The sequence below is a fragment of the Megascapheus bottae genome, chromosome 7 (genome assembly GCF_031878675.1).
Source record: "Megascapheus bottae isolate mThoBot1 chromosome 7, mThoBot2.hap1, whole genome shotgun sequence".
In the NCBI taxonomy this organism is placed as follows: Eukaryota; Metazoa; Chordata; class Mammalia; order Rodentia; family Geomyidae; genus Megascapheus; species Megascapheus bottae.
The window spans coordinates 23554024-23579824 of NC_143515.1; the positions used below are offsets into that span (position 1 = coordinate 23554024).

At 48.3% G+C, this 25801-nt stretch overlaps 1 protein-coding gene across 1 annotated transcript; it reads right to left on the bottom strand.

Annotated features, from left to right (window-relative positions):
- Positions 1-2056: 2056 nt before the first annotated feature.
- On the bottom strand, positions 2057-22682 carry Sh2d6 (SH2 domain containing 6). The gene is made up of 17 exons (XM_090337554.1): positions 22603-22682; positions 22273-22477; positions 11034-11059; positions 10617-10651; positions 9530-9600; positions 9311-9437; positions 8720-8808; positions 7505-7565; positions 6632-6657; positions 6090-6150; positions 5579-5657; positions 5346-5376; positions 5224-5248; positions 4757-4815; positions 4363-4446; positions 4064-4222; positions 2057-2926 (listed from the first exon to the last, which is right to left on the bottom strand). The coding sequence occupies exons 1-17, from the start codon at positions 22680-22682 to the stop codon at positions 2810-2812; spliced, it is 1335 nt and encodes a 444-aa protein (XP_090193680.1). The 3' UTR covers positions 2057-2809.
- Between the last annotated feature and the right edge of the window lie 3119 nt (positions 22683-25801).

The window sequence follows — 25801 nt, forward strand, 5'->3', positions numbered from 1 at the left end:
AAAAAAAAAAAAAAAAATCCCCCAAGTTTGTATCTGTGTGTGCTCTTTAATACCACATATTCTCTGTTGCACCTAAAGGTGCAGGAGGAGAGAGAAGATTGTGATTAGCGTCTTGCATGGAAGGAAATCTGCCCCTTCAACAGGCAACAACTTTTTGTTCGAGTTCTGTTCCAATAATGAAATGATAAACATTCTCTGGAAGTCCTCCAAGGACAAAGACTGAGATAACAGTCACCTGGGCTACACACTTGTGACAGAGGCTGTTTTAACTATGCATATTTTTCTAACTCCCTGCTCCTAATTCTATTTAATCTCCAACCCTCTCTCCCCTTGAAGCTGGTGACAATGTTCTGCAGTGCTGTCATCCCGTAGTTGCCATGTAATAAATCTCCTTTCTCTGCCCTAATCCATGTCTGTTTATTTGGCATATGGGAACAAGTGGCTGAACCTAATTTGGGGCTCCTAGATTTGGGGCCTGGAGTCTAGAAAATCAGTTTCAAATCTTTCAACAAATATTGTCTTTCCCTTTATTGTATTCAGAGACTTAAATACACAGTCGCGGTAGGAGGAACACGTGGGGACTGGGAGGAAAAAAGTGGTTCCGAGGAGGTGTCCCAAGTACCAGCTTCAGACAGGGGAGGATGAGGAGGGAAGGGCCAGGTTGAACAGAGGGGCTCCCTGGAAAAGGGGACATCTGGAACCGATCTGTGAGGCCCCTTCTTTACGGATGCCCCATTCCATGGCCGGATTGCTCTCCCCATCTTTGTCCTCAGGAAAGAAAATAATGGGGAGCAGTTCCTTGAAGTGGGTCTCTTAAAGACAGGGCAAGCAGAGAGGTTCCCTGGGGCCCTTAACTCACAAACTCAAGGGCAGTGGCTTTCACCTTGGGGACAAAACACATTGCCGTAAAAGCAGACCTTGGGGCCTTTGTGGCTTTGGAGTGTGGGTTTCTCCGGGAGAGTGGAGCCAGCAAAGAGTGAGTGGGTGTAGGGTGAGACCACCCCAAGTCATACACGTGAGGCGCAGGAGGAGGAAGGAGAGGAGGAGGAGGCAGCTGGGCTAATAGTGGAGAGCGCCGCGGTCGCCTAATCCGCCTTCCATCCGAGACCCCCAGCTGCTAATCCCCTCCTCACCCCTCCGCTCCGCGCCAGCTGCCCGATCCTCCGCCTTTTCCGGGCACCCTTGCCCGAGACGGTCTCCCTGCTGGGACGTGTGTCCGTGGCCGGTAACTGGCTTGAATTCTCGGGCCGGGCCGCGGGCTGGGAAGCGGGCAGCTGCGGGGCCGCCCATCCGGCGCTCCTTCCGCGGAAGGCCTCGCTCGAGCCTCCGCAGCAGGGCGGGGATTACGCGGGGACAATGGCCTCCCCAGCTACGGCCCAGGAGGAAGCGGCGGTTCAGCGCCCGTGAGCCGCGGAGCCCCGCCGCGCCCGCGCCCGCGCCCCTGCCTGCGCTCGGCGCGGGAAGGCAGGGCGGAGGTACGGGGGTGCGCGGTGCGCCCGGCCCGCGCGGGGAGGTGCGGGGGCGCGCGCTGCCCTTTGTTTCCCCCTGGCGCTCTGGACGTGTGCAGAGTCACGGTCACATGGCGCTTCCGGCACGGGCTGTTCCAGGCGCCGTGCCAGGGCCCGAGACACCCCCGTCCCCGGCCCCCGCCCCCCTTCTGCCGGCCCACCGCCCCTCCAGGAGCCCCTCCGCCCCGTGCCGAGCTTTCCAGGCCCACGCCCTGCCACGCCGCGCAGCTCCGCCGGACCCCCACGTTCAGCCGCAGCCCTGTCACCTCTGAGCGCCCTCCCTGGCTTCCCTTCCTCCCAACACTAGACTGCCCGGACCCGGTTGCTGCCTGGGGCTCTCGGTCTCCCTTACTCTACAAGCATTCCCAGGGCTCAGAATCAGGCTTCTCCCCTCCTCCCGGGAGGAGGCCTGTGTGGCAAGTAGGTGGAGGACTGTCGTTAATGGATTCCATTCTCCTCTAAAGGGGTGGGGGAGGCAGCTCTGAGCTTCCCTTCCTCACTCCGATGGCAACAAGCAAAACAAAACAAAAATGAGCAACTGCCCGTCATCCTCCTTGGCACACAGTGCACCTAACAGCAAAAGCCCTGATCTGATAGAAACACGTTCCCGTCGGCTGTGGTGGCTCCATCACTCCTGGCCAGTCTGCTCCGTGACACTCGAGAACCATGGAGCTTGCCTTGGTGACTCCACAGTTTCTCTTAGCAGATTCAAGACTTCACTCAACAGATATTTATTGTGTACTGTGCTGATGATAAGTGTAAGATTGTAAGGAATCCCAGCTACTCTAGAGGCAGATACAGAAGGACTGAAGTTGGAGGCCAGCCATGGGAAACTTAGCAAGAAGACTAGCTGAAATGCAAACGAAAATAAATAAAAAGCAAAAGAATGCGTGGGGGATGTGGGGCCCTCTCGGGGAGAGGGGGAGATGCACTGCCCAAGTTGTAGAACGTGTGCCTAGCAAACTTGTGAGCACTGAGTTCTGTCCTAAGTCCTGCAGAGAGGAGTAAGAAAGAGAAAAGCAAAGATATTGAACTAGGGCAGACCATACCATTGCCTCAGGCTAGCAATAGGGGAGGGAGGCCTCAAGCTTAGGAATATAGTAGGGAGGCCCTGGATATACATTGTGTTGCACTCCCAAGAGCCTTCCTCTCTCTGGGCAACCCTTTGCCAGCATCTCTCATCTAGGCCTTTGGGAAGCGAAGTGGTGGAGACTGGAGAGGGAGAGAAGGTAGCCCTAGGTGGGGCTCAGAACACAAAGGCCCGCCCTGTGGCCAGTGGTGATGTGTCTGTTGTCATGGCCTTAAGGCTTGAGGGGGAACAGCAGGAAGGCGAGTTCACGGCTGCCACTATGTCTGTCCACCAGGGGCAAGGGATGCTTTGAATAGTGCTGAACCATGGTGGTCACAGAAGAAAAGACCTGCACAAAGAGGCAAGGCAAACATAAATTTTTGGCTTGTTTTCTTGGTGTCAGTACTAAGGCTTGAACTCAAGGCCTTGAGGTCTTTATTTTTCACTCAGAGTTGGTATTCTACCACTTGTGCTGTATCAACACTTCCATATCAATATATAGATCTCTCTTTCCATATATATATATATATATATATATATATATATATATATATATATATATATATATTCTGTTCCTGGAGTTTGAACTCAGTGGCTGGATGTCTCTCTGACCTTTCTTGCTCAAGGCTAATGCTCTACCACTTGAACCACACTTCTACTTCTGGTTTTTTGATATTAAATTGGAGGTAAGAGTCTCATGGACTTTTTTTTTTTTGCCAGTCCTGGGGACTGAACTCAGGGGCTGAGCACTGTCCTTGGGCTTTCTCAAGTCTAGAACCCTAGCACTTGAGCCATGGCACCACTTCCGGCTTTTTCTATGTATATGGTATCAAGGAATCGAACCCCAGTCTTTATGCATGCTAGGTAAGCACTCTGCCACTAGGCCAGATTCCTAGTCCAGAGTCTCATGGACTTTTCTGCATAGGCTAGCATCAGCTCTCAGCTAGGAATATAGGCGTGAGCCACCACCACCTGGCACATGAGTTTTTGAGCTTCATACTGCCAGCAAATTCCAGAGATGAATGGTGAGGGGCAGATTGTCTGAAGAATTACTGCGATTTGGCTGTCCTAGTGTAAACCTCATGCAGCTTTCCTGTGATCACTGTTAGCCAGCCTTGGGTTTCCAAGGCCAGGTAAAAATAACTTTCAGGCCCTGCTCTCCCTGGAGCTATATACTAGATTACTGTCTAGCTTGCAGCCCAGCAAATGCTGGGTCCAAAGTTGAGTTGGGGGCAGCAAGGCAGCAGTCTGGACTCTGGACCCTCCCCTCCTCATAAGCACAAATATCCCCACCCCAACCTTGTGCAGATGGAGCCATAGTTCCAGCTATCTAGGAAGCTCAAGCCTCAGGCTCCTCTTATTTCTACATGTCCTAGAAAAATGCACATTGTGATTTCCCCCAGACGTGCACTCTTAGCTTGGTTCAGAGCACTGGTCTCTGTACTCTCCTTATTTGGCAAGCCCAACTCCTCCAGCACCCACCTACCTCTTCATGGTGCCTGCCCTCCCGGCCCAGGGCAAAGTGACGCCCACTGTCCAGCTGCCGGATGGCAATGTTGAAGACCCGGCCTTGGAGAAGCACTGCCAGAGTGAAGGGCTGGGAGGAGTGAGGCCCTGAGCTGGGACGCACTGTGTAGGCCCCATCCTGTGAAGGAGACCCCAATCACAAACCAGCCCTGAACCAGGCTATCCAAAACCTCTCTGGTCCTTCTAATTCTGCCAGCTTAGCCCACCACAGCCTGGAAACAGCAGGGATTTCAGAGAAGGAGTCTATAGGTGTCTTACCTTTTGGAAGCGGAGCAAGGCTCTCTCTACAGCATGACGGTCAGAGTTCTCTGCGTACCAAGGCTGAGCCAGCAGCCTACTGTCCTGTATACAAACAAACACACACACACACACACACACACACACACACGCACGCACACAAGGTCACTCAGAGATGTATCAGGGCACTGAACGGGGAGCAGAGACTCTAAGGTACAGTTTTTAATTTGCATTCACATCTACCAGCCCCAGACTGAGCTCCTAAAGCAGAACAAACTGTGTCTGTGCCTGGTACACACATACATACATTTCTGGGAGTGGTAACTCATGCCTCTGCCATGAGGGTCCCTGGGTGAGGACTCAAACTCTGATCCCCACAGGCCTTGCCCTCAGCCTGCTCCCAACCCCTGCTTACCTTGGCAGCTGAACTGCTCCCAGGATGGGTTATGGAGGGAGAAAAGAGTCTACTTCCCACTGAAAGAAGAAATGACACAGTGGGGGGCCTAGAATGGGGTTAGGTAAAGGCTCCCAGGAACAGCTTTAAGGGTAGGAGCAAAGGCAGGGAGAATAGGAGAGCTGAAGTCCAAAATAGAGCACCCAGCACTCCTATTCTCTAGGTCCAACATCCTGGCAAGATCCACCAGGAAACTTCCTAGTGAGATGTGATTTTGAGGCCTAAATTGGGACCTTCCCAATTCAGTGCAGACACTGGAAAACATCCAAGAGTCGCCCCCCCCCCCGCCCGCCCCCGCCCCCAACCTCCTGGAATCAGCTTCAGTTGCAGATATGGAGATTCTTCTGCAAAGTCAGGGGAGTGGGGAGGGTTTAGGTCAGTTTGACCTGCAGGCTTGGGCAGAACTATCCAGAGATGTATGCACTGACCTTTAGAGGTGGCATCTGCTGCTCCCTGGGAAACAGGATGTCTGGTCAGAAAATTGCTGGCCTCCCTTCTCCCCCCTTCCCCACCCCCCAGTTCAGTTTCCCCTTGACCAAAACCCTCTTACACTCTGATCATCCTGGGATACTATGGTGGGCCTGTAGGGAGCAAATTACAGCAGAGCTCAGAGTCCTCATCACTTTCAGGAAAATGAGCCAGTATCTCAAGCTGCCCTTACCACCCCTGGGACAATGGTATAAGACAGCCATTTCATGGTCAGGACTAAGGCAGTCCGAGTTGGCACTTCTCTCTTGTTTTCTCTCCTTCTGCAGGCACACATGCATCTGATGAGGTACCTACCTAGGAATCATAGATGTCCTTGGCAGAGGGATTGGAGGCATCAGAGCTTTGGAGCTCAGAGACCTAGTCAATGCTGGTACTGAAACAGAGAAGGCAGGCAGAGCATGGTCTGGCACCAGGCAGAGAAATACAGGCTGGTCAGAATAAGGACTGCAGGGCTTTCTCCACTGCCTGGGCCTTCTGGAAATCCTAACTGGAGGGAGATGCCAGCCTGGCCAACAGCAGCTGAAAAGCTCCACCCAGCCCTTGTTCTAAGGAGTTGGCCTCCCCCTAGTAGGCACAGGGTGGATCAAACCCAGACCAAGGGAAGTGAAGCTTATCATTATTTTTTAATTTTGTTTGGTTTTGCAGCAGTGGTGACTGAACCTACCACCTGGTACGTGCTAGGCAAGTGCTCTACCACCGAGCTACTTTCCTCATGAGATGTGAAGATGCCTATGCATTGATAGGGGACAGAGGTGGGGCCAGGAGAGTGACTGCAGGACTGGGTGGTTTGGAGGGAGGTCCTTACCTGGATCAGGCTCACAGTTCAGGTAGATGTCCTCATCCTCATCCTTCGCAGGGCCTGCTACCTAAAGTAGCAAGAACAGGGTATATGTGATCCTGGATTTGCCCAGTCCTGAAAGTCAGGCTAGGACTGAAAGATAGTTGCCCCAAGCAGGAGGGTGACAGTTGGAGGAAGAGCCATCAGCTACGAGGGATAGCTTCAGGGCACCATACTCTCTCCTACTCAGTTGATCCTCTTTGGGGGAGGGCGGAATGATTAAAACTGTCCCTCTGCTTCGAAGGAAACACCCCATAAACACCTTCCTCTTCAGTGGCACCCACAGGCACAATCAGGGAATGTGGATATCAAAGAGGAGCTCTGGCCAGTGCCTTTAGGACAACTGGCTTATGCCTGCCAGAGGTCTGTGGCAGAAGGGAAGGACTCTTTGGGGCTTTTTTTCTGGAATATAAGAGAATTTTCTGGCCTTCTCAAGCCCCCACCCTGTCACTGCCTGCTTTGTAGGCAGAATCATAACATGCAAAGTGAGGATAGGGGGTTTGACTCACCACTCTAGGCATCGCCTCACTCCTCCCTGCAAGAAGAGAACCGGCAGTCAGGAGCAGCAGGGAGGAGGGGCTGCAGTATGGGGGCCTTAGAGGCAGCTTTGAAGCTCCAGGAGGAAACTGTCCTTCTCTCCCTGGCATTTTTCCTACCCAAGGCTGTAATGTTACCTAGCTTGACCTCTTGATTTGTCAGGCTTGGCTCCAGATGACTTTGGGCTAATTCAGAACTCAAAGCCACCCTCAAGGTCAGGAGGGTTAACCAGTCCTGGAGCACAGCCTGAAACCAAATGTGCCTCAGGTGAGCAGTTTAACCTTGATCTTGGCTGTGGGTGGAAGCCTCAAAGAAGGAGGGACTACAATACCACTCCTCCCACATCCCCTTTCAGACAGGGACATTTCCTGGAGTTCTGCCCTTTCCTGATATCCCAAGGCTGTGGGGTCACCAGCTTCAGAGGCACAGACCTTAGGGGCAAGTCCCCGAACAGTGACAGCAACAGTGACCAGAATGGAGTCAGTGATGACTCAAGGATACCCACTTTGATGGGGAAATGGCACATAGATATTCCAATTGGGAAGATACTGGAGATGAGCAGGCTGCCCTTCTGACCTCTTCATTCTGTGGTTCCTTTAGCCTGACCCTGTACCACATATTCCACTTGCTATAGAGGGAACGTCAGGTTAGAGTTGGTGCTTTCATGCCTTCTCAGGCACAGCAGTTGACATCTCTAGGTCTTTGTCTCATTTGTACACTGGAGGCCATGCTACCTCAGGAACTTGGCAAGTAAAAAGAAGGGACAGTCAGGAGGGTACAATACATGGGCAGAGGATGACACTAGCATGAAGTGCACAGGGAAGGAAAGAGGACATGCCCCTTACCTCGACTCCCAAAGGCAAGTCCTGGCTTTGTGGTCACCGGCAGGTTCATTGACGCTTTCAGCTGTGGGCATAATGGAGCTGGTAAGGGAGGAGAGAGACTGAGGCATGAGGAGTGCCAGAATGTTGAGGAGTGATGTGATGGAGCTACATATACCTATGAAGCTTTAAAATCTACTATGTAATCCAAGCTATTCGGGAGGTGGAGATCTGAGGATCCTAGCTCAGAGCAGGAAGAGAACTGCGGCTCAAGTGACAGGGCACTAGCCTTCAATGGGAAATGCCAAAAGGCAGGGCCCAGACCCTGAGTTCAAGCCCCAGGACTGGCACAAAAACAAATAACAAAAACAGAAACCTGCCTGATACCCATGGCTTATACTACTCAGGAGGCTGGGATCTGAGGATCATGGCTCAAAGCCAGCCTGGGCAGAACAGTTCCCAGAGACTCTTATTTCCCATTAATCACCAGAAAACTGGAGCTGTGGCTTAAAGTGGTATAGCACTAGTCTTGAGCAAAATAATTCAGGGACAGGCCCTGAGTTCAAGCCCCACAGCTGACAAAAACAGAAACAGATAAAACCTGCCATTATGGCACAAGATGAAATATACAAAAAGGACATTGTTCTCAGCTTCTAGTCTGTGGCTCTTGGTTGTGCGCGTCTCTATTTTCTCTCTCTCTCTCTTTTTTTTTTTTTTTTTTTTGCCAGTCCTGGGCTTGGGCTCAGGGCTTGAGCACTGTCCTTGGACTTTCTCAAGGCTAGCACTCTACCACTTGAGCCTCAGCACCACTTTCCAGTTTTTTGCTATGTATGTGGGGTACTGAGGAATCAAACCCGGGTCTTTGTGCATGCTAGGCAAGCACTCTACCACTAGGCCAAACTCCTGGCCCCTATTTTCTCTTTTTAATCCAGTAAAATACAGAATGAAAGTGGTGGCTTTGGGGTCCATATGTAGGACTTAATGGAAAGGGGAGCTGGCATTGACTGTCAGCTAAGAGGGGGGCTTGTGTAATCTCTGGACAGGAAGGAGTCCTCAAGCCAAAATTCAGGGGGATGCAGTGAAGCCTCTTCTGCCCACATCAGGGGAGAAGAGCAGATGGAGGGAAGGGCCAAAAGACTTTGGCTTCTCTAGTCTTTGGGGATCTCTCAAGTTTGGGGGATCTCTTGATTGCAAATGTGAGTGATTTTGCAAATGAGGTGTCTTTCACAATTTACTCACTGGAAAATGGTAGCCTGAGGTGGGGCAAGTAGGAAGGTCTCTCCCCACGGTGGGTGGTGGCTTGGATGGTTCCAACGGGCTAGAACAATCTGGAAAAGACCCCAGACATTTTGGATCCTCTGGTGTGGATTCCCAGCTCCTCCCCGCCTATCCTTGATTTCCTTTCCCTTCCCTCCCCTTAGCTTATTGTCTTCCTGACAGCCTTGTCTCTGTGGCAACTGGAGGGAGCCAGCTTCCCTGCCCCCTCCTAGCCAAGATCCTAAGTGTTGCAAGTAGATGGCCCATGGTACCCCCCCCCACACACACACACCAGAGAACACTCTAGGATCTTAAAGGGAGTACCAGAGGTCTCAGGGCCTGGCCTCCTGCCTTTCTGCTGTTGCCTTGGTTACGTGAAACCCCACTCTCTGCCTTCCCCATTTTTCTTTCCTTCCCTCTTCCTCTGCCCTTCATTCTTCTTCTCTGCCCAGCCAAGCAGCCCCAGTGCGCTGACCCAGTCTTGGAGCAGGCAGAGGAGGAAAGGCAAGGCCTGGGTACTCCTTTCTTGTGGGGGCTTCCTGCTCTACCCAAATCCCACCTCCCTGCCCTCACCCAGGTACAAGGACTCCTCATCACCACCCGGAAGGTGTGCAGGGGCCAGACTGAGGGGCAGAGCCTCACAGGGGGGAAGCTCATACTTATCCTCTTCCTCCTCTTCTTGGGCCTTCAAAATGTGCTGCTGGGCACAGGGGAGATGGAAGGTAGAACATGTCCTGGATGCTGAGGCCCCCTGCCTCCCCCTCCACCCTCCATCTCAACTACTGGACTTACCCTCTGTCTCCAGGACTCCGGAGCCAGCAGGGGAGGTAGGCTGAGGGCTTCTTCTCTCCAGGCTGGGGCATCTGGACAGACAGACTGGCCTTGCCTCCTCCTGCCCCACCCCTTCCTAGCACAATGCCTGCATGTCTCCCCAGTATAATGAGCTTCAGTGCTTTCACTAAAGAAACCTATTCTTCTTTTGGTGGATAGTGGAGAAGAAATGAGTTTAGGGCAGCACTAGGGCTTGAACTCAATGCCTAGGTGCTATCCTTGAGCTTTTTTGCTCAAGGCTAGTGCTCTACCATTTGAACCACAGCTCCACTTGTAGCTTTTTGGTGGTTAATTAAAAATCTCAGCCAGGCCTGTAATCCTAGCTACTCAGGAGACTAAGATCTAAGGATCACAGTTCAAAGCTGGCCCAGGCACAAAAGTCAGTGAGACTCTCAAATTAATCATCAGAAAACCCCAAAGTGGTGCTAGCCTTGAACTGAAGAGCTCAGGGACAGCACCAAGGCCAAGAGTTCAAGGCTCACAACCAACAAAAAAGGAAAAAAGAAGTAAAAAAAGAATCTCAAGGGGCCAGTTTTGCCTAGTGGTAGAATGCTTGCCTAGCATGCACAAAGACTCGGGTTTGACTCCTCTGTACCACATACTCAGAAAAAGCCAGAAGTGATGCTATGGCTCAAGTGGTAGAGCTCTAGCCCAAGAACAGTGCTCGGGCCCTGAATTCAAGGCCCTGGACTGGGAAAAGAAGAAGAAGAAGAAGAAGAAGAAGAAGAAGAAGAAGAAGAAGAAGAAGAAGAAGAAGAAGAAAGAATCTCAAGCATTACAAGCATGCACCACCCAGCTGAAGGAATATTTTTAGCATGACATCAGGGCCAATGAGTTGGCACTTGAGAAAGGAGGCCTTCTAGTTGCTTGTTTTACCTACTTCAATCCCCTGCCTCTGACACCCTTGACTTTGAACATGACTTTGAACAAGACAGACAAGTGAGCTAAACCCCAGAAACCTAGCAGTGCAGGATCCAGTCACTCAAGGAAGATTGGGCTTGTGGGATCCTTAGTCTACTGGACCCCTTTGGACTACTGTGTCACTTACCTGTGCATCTAGGGGGTGGAAGAGGTGGCCCCAACCTGCAAGCAGACTCTATTCAACTCAGAGAGTTCAAGTATATGTCAAATAGACATTGCGTTCCAGAACATTCATATCCATCACCACAAATGTGCGCCACCCCCCAGGAGTTGGGTGACATGGTGGCCCTGGGACTAAGGCAGCAGAATGGGAGGGAGGGTGCTGGGAGGAAGAGTCAGTGCCCTTGCAGAACAGAACTGGATGATCTGGTACCCCAGGTATGCTGGAAGAAAGGGGAGCCTCGCTTACTGAGGGGTGGGACATGGTGGGTGGGAGTAATCAGAGCCAGCACCACTCCTAGGGCAGCAGTGCTAGAGAAGGAGGAATGGGGGGCAGGCTGTGGAGACAAAAGAGGGTCGGTGATGGAAGAGCCTTTGTACTCACCGGGCCTTGGTCCCACTGAGCTTGTCCTAGAAAGAGCCAAGAAGGGAACACAAGGGATGGTTAACACCACTGAGATTAGGGCGCCTCTCCCTGCCCAGAGTTCTGGGAACTCCAGTACCAAGCAGGTTTGTGCTGGGACCAAGTCTCACCATGGCTGGATTAGATGAGCTCTGGCTGCCTCTAGCCCAGGATTTGGTACAAAGGCCTGTGGCATAGGGACCCTTTTGTTCCCTAACCCCTTCTATCAATATTATTTGCATCTCTTGAACATCCGGAAGGAAGGTAGCCTCCCATTCCGAATGGCCTTCATGTGGGACACTCCCTGGCTGGGCCCAACTTCTGCTTCTCCCACTGCCCCTTAACCTCTCCCTCCTCAAAAACCACCTCTCCAGCCTCTGTCCTCCAGAAGGAAGCTAGCCTGGGCTGAGGGCTGTCAGGCTTCTTTTAGTTCTCTAATCAGTGTCACATTCCCCAAATGCATGTGTTAATGGGTAGGCCCCACTCAGACAGTTTTCTTACACTTGTCATTTGCCGGTAAGTAGTGATCTGTGGTCAAAGACATAAACATTTGAATAGTCCTATCCTGGCCAGGCCCTAGTGGCTCACACCTGCAATCCTAGCTATTCAGGAGGCTGAGATCTGAGGATTGCGGTTCAAAGCCAGCCTGGGCACAAAAGTTCGTGAGACTCTTATCTCTAATTAACCACAAGAAAACCCAAGGTGGTGCTATGGGTCAAAATGGTAGAGGGCTAGCCTTGAGGTAAAGGGCTCAGGGACAGTGTCCAGGCCTAGAGTTCAAGAAATTGTCATATTCAGTGACAGATTTATTTATTTATTTGTTCCAGTCCTGGGGCTTGAACTCAGGGCCTGGGCACTGTCTTTGAACACATCTTGCTCAAGGCTACAGCTCTTGACACTTGAGCCACAGCACCACTTCTGGCTTTTTCTGTGTATGTGGTACCAAGGAATCCAACCCAGAGCTTCATGCATGCTAGGTGAACACTCTACCACTTGGCCACACTCACTGCCCCAACAGCGTTTCCTCTTTTTTTTTTTTTTTTTCTTTCTTCCAGTCCTGGGCTTGAGCTCAGGGCCTGAGCACTGCCCTTGGGCTTTCTCAAGACTAGAGCTCTACCACTTGAGCCTCAGCACCACTTGCGGCTTTTTCCTATGTATATGGTACCGAGGAATCGAACCCGGGTCTTCATGCATGCTAGGCAAGCACACTACCACTAGGCCAAACTCCCGGCCCCAGCTTTTCCTTTTGATGGGGGTGTTTATTCATTCAGTGGACACTTTACCAAACACCCTCTATGTACGAGGTGCGTGCCAGGTGGTGAAGACACCCATAGACAATGAAACAGGCAGGCATGACATGCGTATTTCCTCACTGTATTCTCAAAATAACCTCATGATGTAAGTTCTAGTTTTATCTCTTTAAACAAAGAAATAGAGTGCATTAGTCAGCTTGGACTACCATAACAATAGCACAGAATGGTGGCTTCAACAACAGACCTTTTATTTTCTCACAATTCTGAAGTGTAAAAGTCCAAGATATAGGTGCCATCAGGGTTGGTTTCTGGAGACAGCAGCCTCCTCCCCCTGCCCCCTCCCCCCCCCCCCCCCCCCGTGTCCTCATATGGCCCCTTGTCTGCACAAGTCCAGACACAGAACAAAGCTGGTATCCACTCCCTTTTCTTATAAAGTCAGCAGAGCTGTTGGATTCAGGCCCCAAAATAGTCCTTGCCTGTTGAGATAGAGTCTGTCCTGTTCCTTTCTCCTCCATTTCCCTAGTGCCATGGTCTGACTAAAGTGCTCCTTCTCTCACAGGCATATTGGGCACTGGGTCTTCAACATATGAATTGTGGGTGTGGATGGCACAATTTCAGTCCATAAACCTAAGGCAATTACTCAGTGTTGGATGTGGGGCTCCAGAACCTGAATGCTAAGTGCCCAGTGTCCTGGTACTTCATCTAGGAGGGAATCTGGACCCTCTCTCCTACCCACTGAAGAAAGTGACTCATCAGTAGTTGGGGATTCCTTAAGGCACTCATGACTTCCAGGTCACCCATGTGAATGTGGAACACTGATTCTGAGAAGTGTTGGGATTCAAAGGTGGAAGTCTGGGGGGCCAGGAGTTTGGCCTAGTGATAGAGTGCTTGCCTTGCATGCACGAGACCTGGGTTCAATTCCTCAGTACCACATACATTGAAAAAAAGCCAGAAGTGGTGCTGAGGCTCAAGTGGTAGAGCTCTAGCCTTGAGAAAGTCCAAGGACAGTGCTCAGGCCCTGAGCTCAAGCCCAGGACTGGCAAGAAAAAAAAAAAAAAAAAAAAAAAAGGTGGGGTCTGCTGTTTAAACCAGAAAATGAGAGCTGGACACCAGTCATGCTTGCAATCCTAGTTACTGCTGAGCTGAGATCTGAGGATAGAGGTTCAGCCAACCTGGGATGGCAAATCGGTGAGACTCATATCACTGTGCAGTGATCTGATCACAAGATGCAGAGAAGCCACATTTTGAGAGGTTGAATCTAGAGTCTTTATTAGAAAACCGGTGACTGGGGCTGATAATTTGGCCTAGTGGTAGAGTGCTTGCCTAGCATGCATGAAGACCCGGGTTTGATTCCACAGTCTCACAAACATAGAAAAGCCAGAAGTGGGGCTATGGCTCAAGTGGTAGAGTGCTGGCTTTGAAAAAAGCCCAAGGATAGTGCTCGGGTCCTAAGTTCAAGCCCCAGCACTGGCCAAAAAAAAAAAAAAGCCGGTGACTGCAAGCAGACACATGTACCCTTAAACTTGCAGCCTCGAATGCACCTAACACTATTAAGAAACAGCCACAAGAGTAGTAAAGAAAGAGCAGAGGGCTGCAAATGTGGCTTAGTGGTAGAGTGCTTGCCTAGCATGTATGAAGCCCTGAGTTTGATTCGTTAGTACCACATAAACAGAAAAAGTCAGAAGTAGAGCTGTGGCTCAAGTGGTAAAATACTAGCCTTGAGGAAAAGAAGCTCAGGGATAGTGCCCAGACCCTGAGTTCAAGCTCCAGGAGTGGAAAAAGGAAAGAAGGAAGGGAGGGAGGAAAGGAGGGAGGGCAGGCAGAGAAAAAAATCTCAAAAAAACCAGATCAACTCTAATAGAGAGTTGAAGAGGGATGCCATGATGACCTGAGGAGAGCCAGGAGACATGGTGCAATGGCAGCTGAGGTGGTGAGGCTTAAATAGGGTCATGGGCAGGGCAGGGGCAGGGGTGTGAGCATTCAAAGCGTCTCCCAAGTTCCTGGTACTAAGCTGGAAGGTCTGGTAACTTATTGTTCAAGTCCCTGCTTCTGTTTCCAGGAATCCACCTGGGAGGTGGTGGTGGGATTTCACTTCTATCCACCAAGATGCCAAGATAATGCCAGTAAGACCCAGTATCGACATTTCAATATCACCAATTAACCAGCAAAAAGCCAGAAGTAGAGCTGCAGCTTAAGTAGTAGAGCTCTAGCCTTTAGTGAAAAGGCTAAGGGACAGTGTCCAGGACCTGAGTTCAAGCCCCAGTACCGCAACCAAAAAGCAAAACAAAAAGAAAAAGAAACAACAGGAAATGAGGAAACACAGGTCATAATCATGAACATTGGGGTTCACAAGCCTCTGCCTGTCCTGTAATTTTTATTTAGGTAATGCACTCACTAGCTATTGGCACAAAGTAGAAACAAACCCTGAGTACTTGCATGGGGATTGTGGAGTAGGATATAACCCTAAGAGAAAAAGGCCAAGTACTTCCTGGGACCTAAGGGCAACTGAATACTTAAAGAGCCATTAAGAATCCCTGAGGAGATGAGAGCATAGTTCAATTGATAGAATGCCTGCTTAGCAAGCAAGGCCCTGAGTTCCAACTATTGAAAAAGAAGAAAGACAGACAGACAGACAGACAGACAGACAGAAAGAAAGAAAGAAAAAAAGAAAGAAAGAAAGAAAGAAAGGATTGTCACTGAGGTTAAGGACTTGGAGCTGTTCACCCCAGCCTATCCTCCATGGGCAGAAGGCGACTTCCCTTACTCAATGAGGTCTTTTATGGGAGGAGAGTCCACAGGTGATAGTGAACAGAAGGCTCTGGATAGCACCCTACCACAAGCCCCAAATTGATCAAACTTTCCTCTTCAACCACCTCCTCCTCCCTCTGTTCAGGGCTTTGCATAGGAAAATACTGAGGCCTGGGTGGTAGGATCTGAGGTAGAGGATGGAGTTTGTGCTCTTAGCTGGGGCACTTGCTGTACAGACCTAGCTAGGTGAGGGGTGGGAAGCTGGCCTGCTCCAGTAGCCCTGTCTGTCAGGCAGCCTTTAACACGAGACATCTTGTTAATCACAGGCAGATTTAGACCTCCTCCTCCTCTTTTTTTTTTTTTTTTTTTTTTTTTTTTGGTGGATCATGGGGCTTGGGCCTGGGTATTGTCCCTAAGCTTTTCAGATCAAGGCTACCTCTCACCCCTTGAGTCACAGCACGACTTCCGGTTAATGGGAGACAAGAGTCTCATGGACTTTAGTGCCTGGGCTGGTAATGCACGGATTCCTCTCCTGGGAGTGCAGACTCCTAGAGAAGGTGGAAGTGTCCAGGGAGCAGAACTCAGGAAGGTGAACTTTCTGAACAAGGGGCAATGGCATGAGTTCCCCATGAGCATGAGGGATGGGGGGTGGCAAGGAGGAGCCCAGGGAGGGAGGGGGACGCTGAGTCCAAAGGCCTCTAAGATGGAGGTCTAAGATGTTCCAGATGAGCCCCGATACCCACAGAATTGCGTGGTCCTTTGGAGGTGATGTCAGAGACAACCTGGGGTGGGGGATGTCAGCAAGGGGCTGGTGGACCAAGACTTTGGCTTATGCTAAACAACTGTGTCCACTCTTTCTCCCACCTCGCTGCCCTCCCAGGCCTGGGACTCAGTTTCCTCTGTGACATCTGTGTGAAGCGATGGACAGGAGGACAGAAAACGCCTAAGCCTGTCCCGGGTGCATGGACAAGGATTTGCAGAAGTCTGGGCTACGCAGCCTCCGTCTTCTGCTCTGAAGATGTGTGGAGAGGGTGATGTACGATCCAGTTTCTCTGTTTTTTGTTTTAGTTCAGAGGGCCAGCCCTCTTTTTCTCAGACTCACTAGGGGCTGAGAGTTGAGGCTGGCTTTTCCTACCCTCCAAGGCTAAAGTGCACTGGCCCAGCACTGCCCTGGTTACCCTCTGCCCTGCAGGGTGGTGTGCTTTGTGCCACTCCCCTGCCTTGCTCTGCCCTGCCCTGCCCGACCTTGCTCTGCCCTGCCCTTGAACTTTTTTCTTTTCTTTTCTTTTCTTTCTTTCTTTTTTTTTTTTTTTTTTTTTTTTTTTTTGCCAGTCCTGGGCTTGAGCTCAGGGCCTGAGCCCTGTCCTTGGACTTTCTCAAGGCTAGAGCTCTACCACTTGAGCCTCAGCACCACTTCCGGCTTTTTTTCTATGTATTTGATACCGAGGAATCAAACCCGGGTCTTTGTGCATGCTAGGCAAGCACTCTACCACTAGACCAAGCTTTCAGCCCTAAAAGGGATACTTCTATATGTACATTAAACTTCCAAAAATTTTTACCAAGCAAGAGTACAATAAAAGCACTACCCACAAATGACTCTCCTTCAAATGACCCTCCTTCTCCCAACCCTCTGCTCCACAGCCTTTTCAGCTGCTCATTCTCCTTCCTTCCTGACCTTTTTTTTTTTTTTTGGTTCTTTTAACATGTGGACTAGGCTAACCTCAAAACCATGATCCTCTTTGTCTCTCTCTGTCTCTCTCTGTGTCTCTGACTTTCTCTGTCTTTCTGTCTCTGTCTGTTTCTCTCTCTCTCTCTTTCTCTCTCTCTCTCTTTCTCTCTATATGTCTGTCTGTCTCTCTTTCTCTCAGTGTGTGTCTGTCTCTGTCTCTCTCTCTCTGTGAGTCATGGGGTTTAAACTCTGAGCTTGGCATTGTCCCTGAATTCTTCAGCTCAAGGCTACCTACCTAGCCCTAGAGCCACACCCCCTGCTTCCCCTTTTCTAGTGATTAATTGGAGATAAGAGTTTCGGGTTCTTTAGTGCCCCAGCTGGCTTTGAATCACAATCCTCAGATCTCAGCCTCCTGAATAGCCACCATGCCCAGCCTGTCTTTTCTCTTGATCCATCAGCCTACTATTACGATTCTGCCAGACAGAAGGAGATGGCAGATACTCTGGAATCCTGCGTGAGGGTGGAGGCTGGGGAGACAGAACAAAACTTGGCTTCTTCCAACCCTTCCCAGCTCATGGCCTCCTTTTGACCTGGAGGCTAAGCATTTGCCTTGTCTCTACAGGCACACCTTACCTCCTTCACCCTTCTTTCTGCAGGCCTTAAGTTAGGGGAACCTTTTCTCAGAGAGGTTCCAGCCTCCGAGCCCTACCCCCATGACTCCCACAGTATCTAAGCTGACAGGCTTATTTCACCAGTAACAGAAGCTCCTCCTACTGGACTAGAAGCACTATAAATGGATAGCTGTCATGTCTGAGGTGCACAGTCAAATTCCACACAGCAGGCTCTTCAGCAGTATTTGTTTGAATAGCATATTCAAATCCCACTCACTCTTACCACCTAGAGAAAGTCTTCCCCACAGTCCCTCCATCTTGTCCTTTCCTGCCCACATGTCACCAGTCACTAGGCCTAGATGGAACACATAAGGAGGTCATTATCTGTTGATCTGCTGAAAACAGCCTTCATCTCTAAATGAAAAAGAGTAATCACAAACTGTCTTCACTGGCTACCTTCTGATTCCCACATCCCAGTGGGTTTTTCCTCTATTTGCCTTCCATAGAAGGTGACTTCCTTCCTAACCTCATTCACAAGCAGTCTATTCAACCCCAATCTCCCCACATATGTTCTATGGCCCTGTTTGGACTTCCTCCAGATCACAGCCTGGCAGTCAAGCATCTCCTGTTCCCACTTTCTTTCTCCCAGGACTGGTAAGGAAATAGTTTTTAATATTGGTCTGGTTTCCTACCCTCCCTTTTCTGAGTCCAGATCACAGATGTTTCCCCATTCCCACATCCTTCCTTCCAGGGTCCCTGAGATCACCCACTCTACCTTTTACTAATAGAAAAGCTGAGAAACTAAACAGGAGATGGGGGCCAGGCTTTGGGCCAACGCTATTTAATTACATACACAAGGCCTTAATCTGCTCCACCAAAGCCATTTAAGAACTCAATCGGTCGTTGCAAGGGAAAGGGCGACCCCTGGTGGTAAGAAGAGCCTACTGCGGGATGTGGCCAGGAGGGATCACTACTGCACTGTTGGTGAGAGTGCAAACTCGTTCAGCCACTATGGAAAGCAGTATGGCAGTGCCTCAAAAGACTAAACATAGAGCTCTCCTATGACCCAGCAATTCCACTACTTGGCATTTACCCAATCGTCCAGAAACAAGGAATACTAAATCCACTAGCCCAACAATGTTCGTTGCAGCACTATTTACCATAGCAAAGATATGGAACCAACCCAGATGCCCCTCAGTTGATGAGCAGATAAACAAGATGTGGTATTTATACACAATGGAATTCTATGCTGCTGTCAGAAAGAATGACATTGCCCCATTTGTAAGGAAATGGAAAGACTTAGAAAAAATCATATTAAGTGAAGTAAGCCAGACTCAAAGGAACATAGGCTCAATGGTTTCCCTCATTTGTCATAATCAGTAGAAACCTTGGGCTCTCCTAGCAGAGATTTACAATAGAACAAAACCTAGATACATAAGGCCATATAGTATGATGCTAAATGAAAGGACTTCTAGGATATAGAAACAAAAGCCATATAATGAGTGATTGTTGTCCTTAATGTACTATGTTATCTCTCATCTCCTTTGCTATCCCTTGGTTATCTCATATTGTTACAGTATTTCGCCTGGTTATTTGATATACTGTATATTAGCGTATTTGGTTATTTGAAATCGGATAGGGAAGGGGGGAAAACAAGATTGGGGAGGGGGTGGGGGGAGGGAAATGGGGACCAAAAGATGAGAAAGGGTATCAAAGTATGTGAATGAATGCACCTTCTATCTGGTGAATATAATGTAACCTTTCTATTAATTACAATAAAAAATATATGGGAAAAAAGAAGAGCCAATGTCTTTTAGGCATTTCACACCTAGCTTTCTTTTTTTTGAGGGGGGACAGGGTCAGTTGTGAACTTGAATTTTGGGCCTGGGCATTGTCTCTGAACTCTTCAGCTCAAGGGTACAGCCCTACCCCTGGAGCCACAGCACCACTTCCAGTTTTCTGGTGGTTAATTGAAGACATGAGTCTCACAGACTTCAGTGCGTAGGCTACCTTTGAACCATGATCCTCAGATCTCAGCCTCCTGAGTAACTAGGATTGCAGGCATGAAACACCACCCCCAGCCATTTTATACCTTTCTTGTGACTCAGTTCTACAAATAAGCTTCTACAAAAACCAGTGAGTTTCTACTCAAATCAGGAAAGCAGATGAAGAAATGGCTTTAAATTATAATAGTCATTTTAAGCACTCCTTCATGAAAGAATACATAAAGTAAAGGGAACCCCAAGGGGCAGACAACAAAGGACCCCTTCTTGTCCTATCATCTCTTTTTTTTTTTTTTTTTGCCATTCCTGGGCCTTGAACTCAGGACTTGAGCACTATCCTTGGGCTTTCCTATGTAAAACTTGAGTTCTATGTATTTTAGATTATTCATAAGCTTTGTAAATCAGAATAATGCTCCTTATCAGTATGAATATAAAAATGATTATGTATGTAACTACCTAATCTCAATAAAGGGAAAACATTATAATAGTCATCTTAAAGTACTTTATACAAACACAAAAAATCATACCACCAATCATATCAAAATATACCACTTTCCTTTTTACTTTTTTCTAGGCCCAGTCTTGGGGCTTGAAGTCAGGGCCTGGGCACTATCCTTGGGCACTTTTTGTTCAAGTGATGCCACAGCATCACTTCCAGTTTTCTGGTGGTTAATTGAAGGTAAGAGTCTCATAGACTTTAGTGCCAGGGCTGGCTTTGAACTGCAATCCTCAGATTTCAGCCTTCTGAATAGCAAGGATTACAGGCTTAAGTGAATTGCTAGTGTTTCTGTACTGAGCTGTCACACATGCTTTATTTGCTGGATATTTGCATTTTAGGGAAAGAAACTTTTTTTTTGCCAGTCTTGGGCTTGAGCTCAGGGCCTGAGCACTGTCCTTGGGTTTTCTCAAGGCTAGAACTCTACTACTTGAGCCACAGCACCACTTTTGGCTTTTTCTATGTTTGTGGTATTGAGCAATCAAACCCAGGTCTTCGTGCATGCTAAGTAAGCTCTCTACCACTAGGTCAAACTCCTGGCCCCACTTGTTTTGTGTGTGTGGGGGGGGGGGTCATGGGGCTTGAACTCTGGGCCTGGGTTCTATTTCTGAGCTCTTAGTTCAAGGCTACCACTCTACCCCTTGAGCCACAGAACTGCTTCCTGTTTTTCTAGTGATTAACTGGAGATAAGAGTCTCACTGACTTTAGTGCCCCCACTGACTTTGAACCACAATCCTCAGATCTCAGCCTCCTGAGTAGCTAGGATTATAGGCATGAGCCACCGTGCCCAGCTATAAAAACACAATTTCTTAATCTATTCTTTTTCATGGCAGCCAAAAAATGTACTTTCTCTCAGATAACAGGTTATAAAGTCCAGAGACTCAAGCAATAGCGTTTGTGTATGTCATGTCTTTACATATGTTTGAAATGTGGAGTCAGGCCTGTAATCCTAGCAGCTGGGAGGCCGAGACAGTCCTGAACCAACAGTTCAGGACTGCATGGGCTACACAGAAAGATGTCTCAAGATTTTTTTGTGTGTGTGCCAGTCCTGGGGCTGGAGCGTAGGGCCTGAACACTGTCCTTGGGTTTTCTCAAGGCTAGAATTCTACCACTTCAGCCACAGAACCACTTCTGGCTTTTTCTATGTATGTTCTACTGAGGAATTGAACCCGGGTCTTCATGTATGCCAGGCAAGCACTCTTACCACTAGGCCAAACTCCTGGCCCATCAAGATTTTATAGTACTTGTTTCTCCTCTCTAATGAAAGAGGCTACTTAATAATGGCTAATTTTTATGCATGTGTGTATGTATGTGCGTATGTGTGAATGTTTACGTGTATGTATGTATGTTAGTACTGGAGCTTCCACTAAAGGCTGTGTGCTTTTGCCTGGCTTTTTTTGCTTACAGCTTGTGCTCTACCACTGGAAACACCTTCACCCCAGCATTTTGCCTGTTAACTGGCAATAGGAGCCTCCCTTTGGCTGGCTATGAAAAACAGTCCTCCAAGTCTCAGCCTCCTGAGTATCTAGGATTATGAGTGTGAACTAACAGCATCCAGCTAAAGTCTTAACAGAAAGTTTCAGAAAAACAAGTCTTCCAGAAAGTTCCAGACAGAAATGGGAATGCTCAGCAAGTTAATGTGAACCCCATCCTTGCTACTATGAGAATCTAGGACGTGTACTTTAACTTGAGGAGAAAGCACTGATTGTTTCAAGATGAAATGGAATATTTTTAGAAGTAGACAGTGTTCACCTAACTTCAGAAGAAAGAGATCTCACTGACATTACGGGATCATGGCTGTTTTCATCGCCTAGGATTTCATCTTGAGGATTAGGCATACACAGTACATGGACGGATCTGGAAGTCTAAAAGCTGAAAATGGGGTTAAAGACAGTCCATGTGTTCCTGGCCGCCGTGGTGTCACTGTTCCTGATACAGGTGTAACCTGAGCCCCCAGAAGGGAGCCAGAGATCAGCTGAGAAGAGGTCTGTTGAGAGAGGCTGCCCCGGCCACCGAGGGTGGATGAAGTGGGTTCTCCGAGCAGCTCGTCCCACCAGCAGGCTGAGTTGCACGGAAGGTAGGTAAATGCTTTCTGCAGCCTGGGCAGTCAGGACAAGAGTTGTGACACGCGAGGCAGCGCTGTGAGCCGAATCCCTGGAGAAAGAGGACACTGAATGCAAGCGCTTTGGTTATTACCTCCTGGTAGCACCTCATCTTTCAGCTTGACTCCGCGGGGTAAAGCTGATACCTGGAGGTGAGGCCCCGACAGACAGGCCCTGACATCCTGGGATGCGGAGGGCTTTTCTCCAGGAGACCTGCAGGCCACACAGGGACCTTGGCAGGCTTAGTCCCACCCTGAGTCTAGGATGTTCCTTCCTCTAGGACAGGAAGCCTCCAGGAGATGGAGGCTTCAGAAGGGCGCATTCCAAGGCCCCACCTACCATCCTCTTCCCCAGCAGCCCCAACGTGGTGCGGGGGAGGGGGCAGGGCTCCAGGGCAACTCCAGGGTCAAGTCCGGATAGCCACGACTTCAAAGACGCGAGTCCTGTCCTCACCGACTCGCAGCCCCTCCTGGACACCCGGAGGTAGACAAGCACCTGAGGCCCCGCCCCCAGGCAGCCCGCTGTCTGCTGGGGGTTGTAGTTCCTAGGGACGGGGACGGAACTCGGGGACAGAATTCTTAGGTGTGCACGCGTATGTGAATGAAAATAATTATATAGCGGCGACCACCATTCCCAACAGTCTAACCTTGTCCCTCTGGACTTCTGGACCTGGATTTAGCTGAGTCGCAGGTCCCAGCTCCTAAGACAACGCCCCCTTTGCGCGCTGCCTGCTGGGACTTGTAGTTCATACTCCTCGGCTCTGGGCAGGAATGGAGCTGAACTAGAAGCCTAGTTAGGTGCCAGTTCTGGTGAACAGGCCTGTCCACGATTGGCTGATTACATGCAGAGATGGCTGACACACACACACACACACACACACAATGTATATATGTACCTTCCCTGGTATATCTATACACATGTGTGTATATATACATACATATATGTATATATGTACATGTATGTGTGTGTATTTATGTGCATATAAACTATATCTAAGTCTGGATATTATTATGCAGCAGACTACTCTGGAACTTGTGATCCTCTTGCCTTGTTCTCTTTAGTTCTGGGTGTATATGCTCCATCAAATTGGAAAAAAAAAATTGACAAGTCTGTCAACTCCAGAGAGGAAGTCTCCTATTCAAGAAAATAAATGGGCAACTGTGGGCCATGCTTGGTTTTAAGGATCAGATAAGTGTGATTTTGTGTGTGTGTGTGTGTGTGTGCGCGCACTTAGGTAAACTCTTTCACCCAGATTATGAGAGAGGTATCCTACCCATTACAATCTGAACTCAAGTGTCTGAAGAAATGCTTGAGGCCTTGAGGAGCTGAATTTTAAAAGGGAAGGTACAGGCTGGGGATTGGGAGTGGTGAACACCTCTAATCCCAGTGCTAGGGAGGTTGAAGCAAGATGAGCTCTATCCTGAGGCAGTATAGGGAGACTCTTAACTTTTCCCCTAACCACTGGAAATTTATAACATGAGTAAATTCAAGATCCAGTCATTGCAGTTCTTTCATAATGCTTGACTTGTAAATAGTTCGGATAAAATGTATTGGAGTAATTAGCAGGGGGTAAGGGTCTCTGCCTTATTTTCCCATGCTATGGATATATCTCTTTGAGCTTGCAGTACCCTTTTCAAAACTCAGCTGTCATATAGAGCTCATTTGCTACTCACACCGTAGATATTTAACATAATTAATATAATAACCTTCAGTATTTTTCTATTGAACAAGTTTAGCAGTTTTTGCCATTAAGCAAATAGTTATGCAACATATTTAGCTTTTATAATCATTTTAGTAATGACTAAAATGGGAAACTTGAGCTGTAACACTGATAATGAACTTTGTGAGAAATTTTTGTTATCTGATTTTCATTCCTTCAGTATTCTTGCTATAATTTTTTGAGATAATGATGAAGATTTATTTGAAAATGTCTAAAACATATGTATATTTTATAAACAGAATTATATATTATAAGGATATAAATATAATATATAGACCTATATATATATATAAACCATAGATGCATTTTACTGTTTTGTACTTTCATTTTGGAGATAGTGTACACAGCAGATAATAATGAATATAATAAGTGTTGTGCTGTTTGCTTTTACAGTATAATATATAGTTATAAATGTGTAAATTACTGTATATACTATATTCATTATAGTAGGCTAGCATGCTTGTTTTTTTTTTTTTTTTGCCAGTCCTGGGCTTGAGCTCAGGGCCTGAGCACTGTCCTTGGACTTTCTCAAGGCTAGCACTCTACCACTTGAGCCTCAGCACCATTTCCAGCTTTTGTCTATGTATGTGGTACCAAGGAATCGAACCCAGGTCTTCGTGCATGCTAGGCAAGCACTTTAACCACTAGGCCAAACTCCCGGCCCCTAGCATGCTTGTTTTAAAGATTGTCATTCTAGTTTATTAAAATCTGAATGTAAGAAAAAAAAAAAGAGGTATAGGGGGGCCTAAGGCTTGGCTCAACTGGAGCTGCAATAGGCAAGAAGCCCTGATTGTAAACTCCAGTACTACACAGAACAAACACACAAATCAAACAATAAAAAGCAAGGGGAGGGCCAGGAGTTTGGCTTAGTGGTAGAGTGCCTGCCTAGCATGCATGAAGACCCGGGTTCGATTCCTCGGTACCACATATTCATAGAAAAAGCCAGAAATGATGCTGAGGCTCAAGTGGTAGAGTTCTAGCCTTGAGAAAGCCCACGGACAGTGCTTAGGCCCTGAATTCAAGGCCCAGGGTTGTCAAAAAAAAAAAAAAAAAAAAAAGCAAGGGGGGCACAATTCCTACAGTGATATGAGAAACCCTGTTTAGCTGAAGATAGTGGACAGGTTCCATACTATTTTAATAAAAAGTGGGGTGTAGACAGGCACTGTAATTCTAGCTACTCAGGAGGCTGAGATCTGAGGATCATAGTTCAAAGCCAACCCCGGGCAGGTTAGCACCAGTTAACCACCAGCTAACCAGAAGTGGAGCTGTGGCTCAACGTGGTATAGTGCTAGAGTTCAATCCCCCCCCCAAAAAAAGTAGGGTGCAGGGGCAGTGTTGGCTTTACCATTTAAGATACTTTTCTTGGGGGGGGGAGCATATGGTTTGACCTCAGCTCTTCGGCTCAAGGCTACCGCCTTACCCCTAGAACCACAGCACCACTTCCAGTTTTCTAGTGGTTAATTGGGGATAAGAATCTCACAGACTTTAGTACCCGGGCTGGCTTTGAACCGAGATCCTCAGATCTCAGCCTCCTCCTTGAGTAGCTAGGATTACAGGCATAAGCCACCATTCCAGCTCAAAGAACTTTTTTTAAATTAAGGTTTCTTGTTTACTTGTTTATATATATATATATATGTTTATATATATTATTTCAAGTGTAATATCAGTGTTTTAGTATATTCAAAGTTGTGTAATTATCAGTACAATGTATTTCTGGAACATTTTTATTACCCTAAATAAAATAGCAGCCACTCCTTCCTCCCCAGCCTTCTTAATTCCTTCTGTCCCTGAGCAACTATCATCATGCTTTCTTTTCTATAGATTTGCTTGTTTTAGATATTTACTATGAATGGAGTCATACAATCTGTGATTCTTCTGCTGGAGGCCAGTGCTCTACCACTTTGAGTGACAATGCCACTTGCAGCATGTGGCTGGGTAATTAGAGATAAGGGTCTCTTGAGCCATGCTTCCAGCCTGGGTCTTTCTTTGCTCGTTAATTGGGAGATGGAGTCTCACAGGAACTTTTCTGCCCAGGTTGACTCTGAACTGCAATCTTTCCCATTAAAACCTTTTTTATTTACTTCCAACTGAAGCAACAGGAGGCCAGTAGAAACAATCAGAACTTACTCATAACTTGGTAAGAAGTGC

Bases quoted from the DNA above. Each gene is read 5' to 3' on its own strand.
- Sh2d6 (XM_090337554.1), bottom strand. From the start codon at position 22,682: ATGAACTACAAGTCCCAGCAGGCAGCGCGCAAAGGGGGCGTTGTCTTA. The intron at 9,601-10,616 runs GTAAGTGACACA...CTGTCTGTCCAG, and splicing joins TCCACCCCCTAGATGCACAG to ATGCCCCAGCCTGGAGAGAA. The intron at 2,927-4,063 runs GTAGGTGGGTGC...CTCTTTGTGCAG, and splicing joins AGGGCAGGCACCATGAAGAG to GTCTTTTCTTCTGTGACCAC.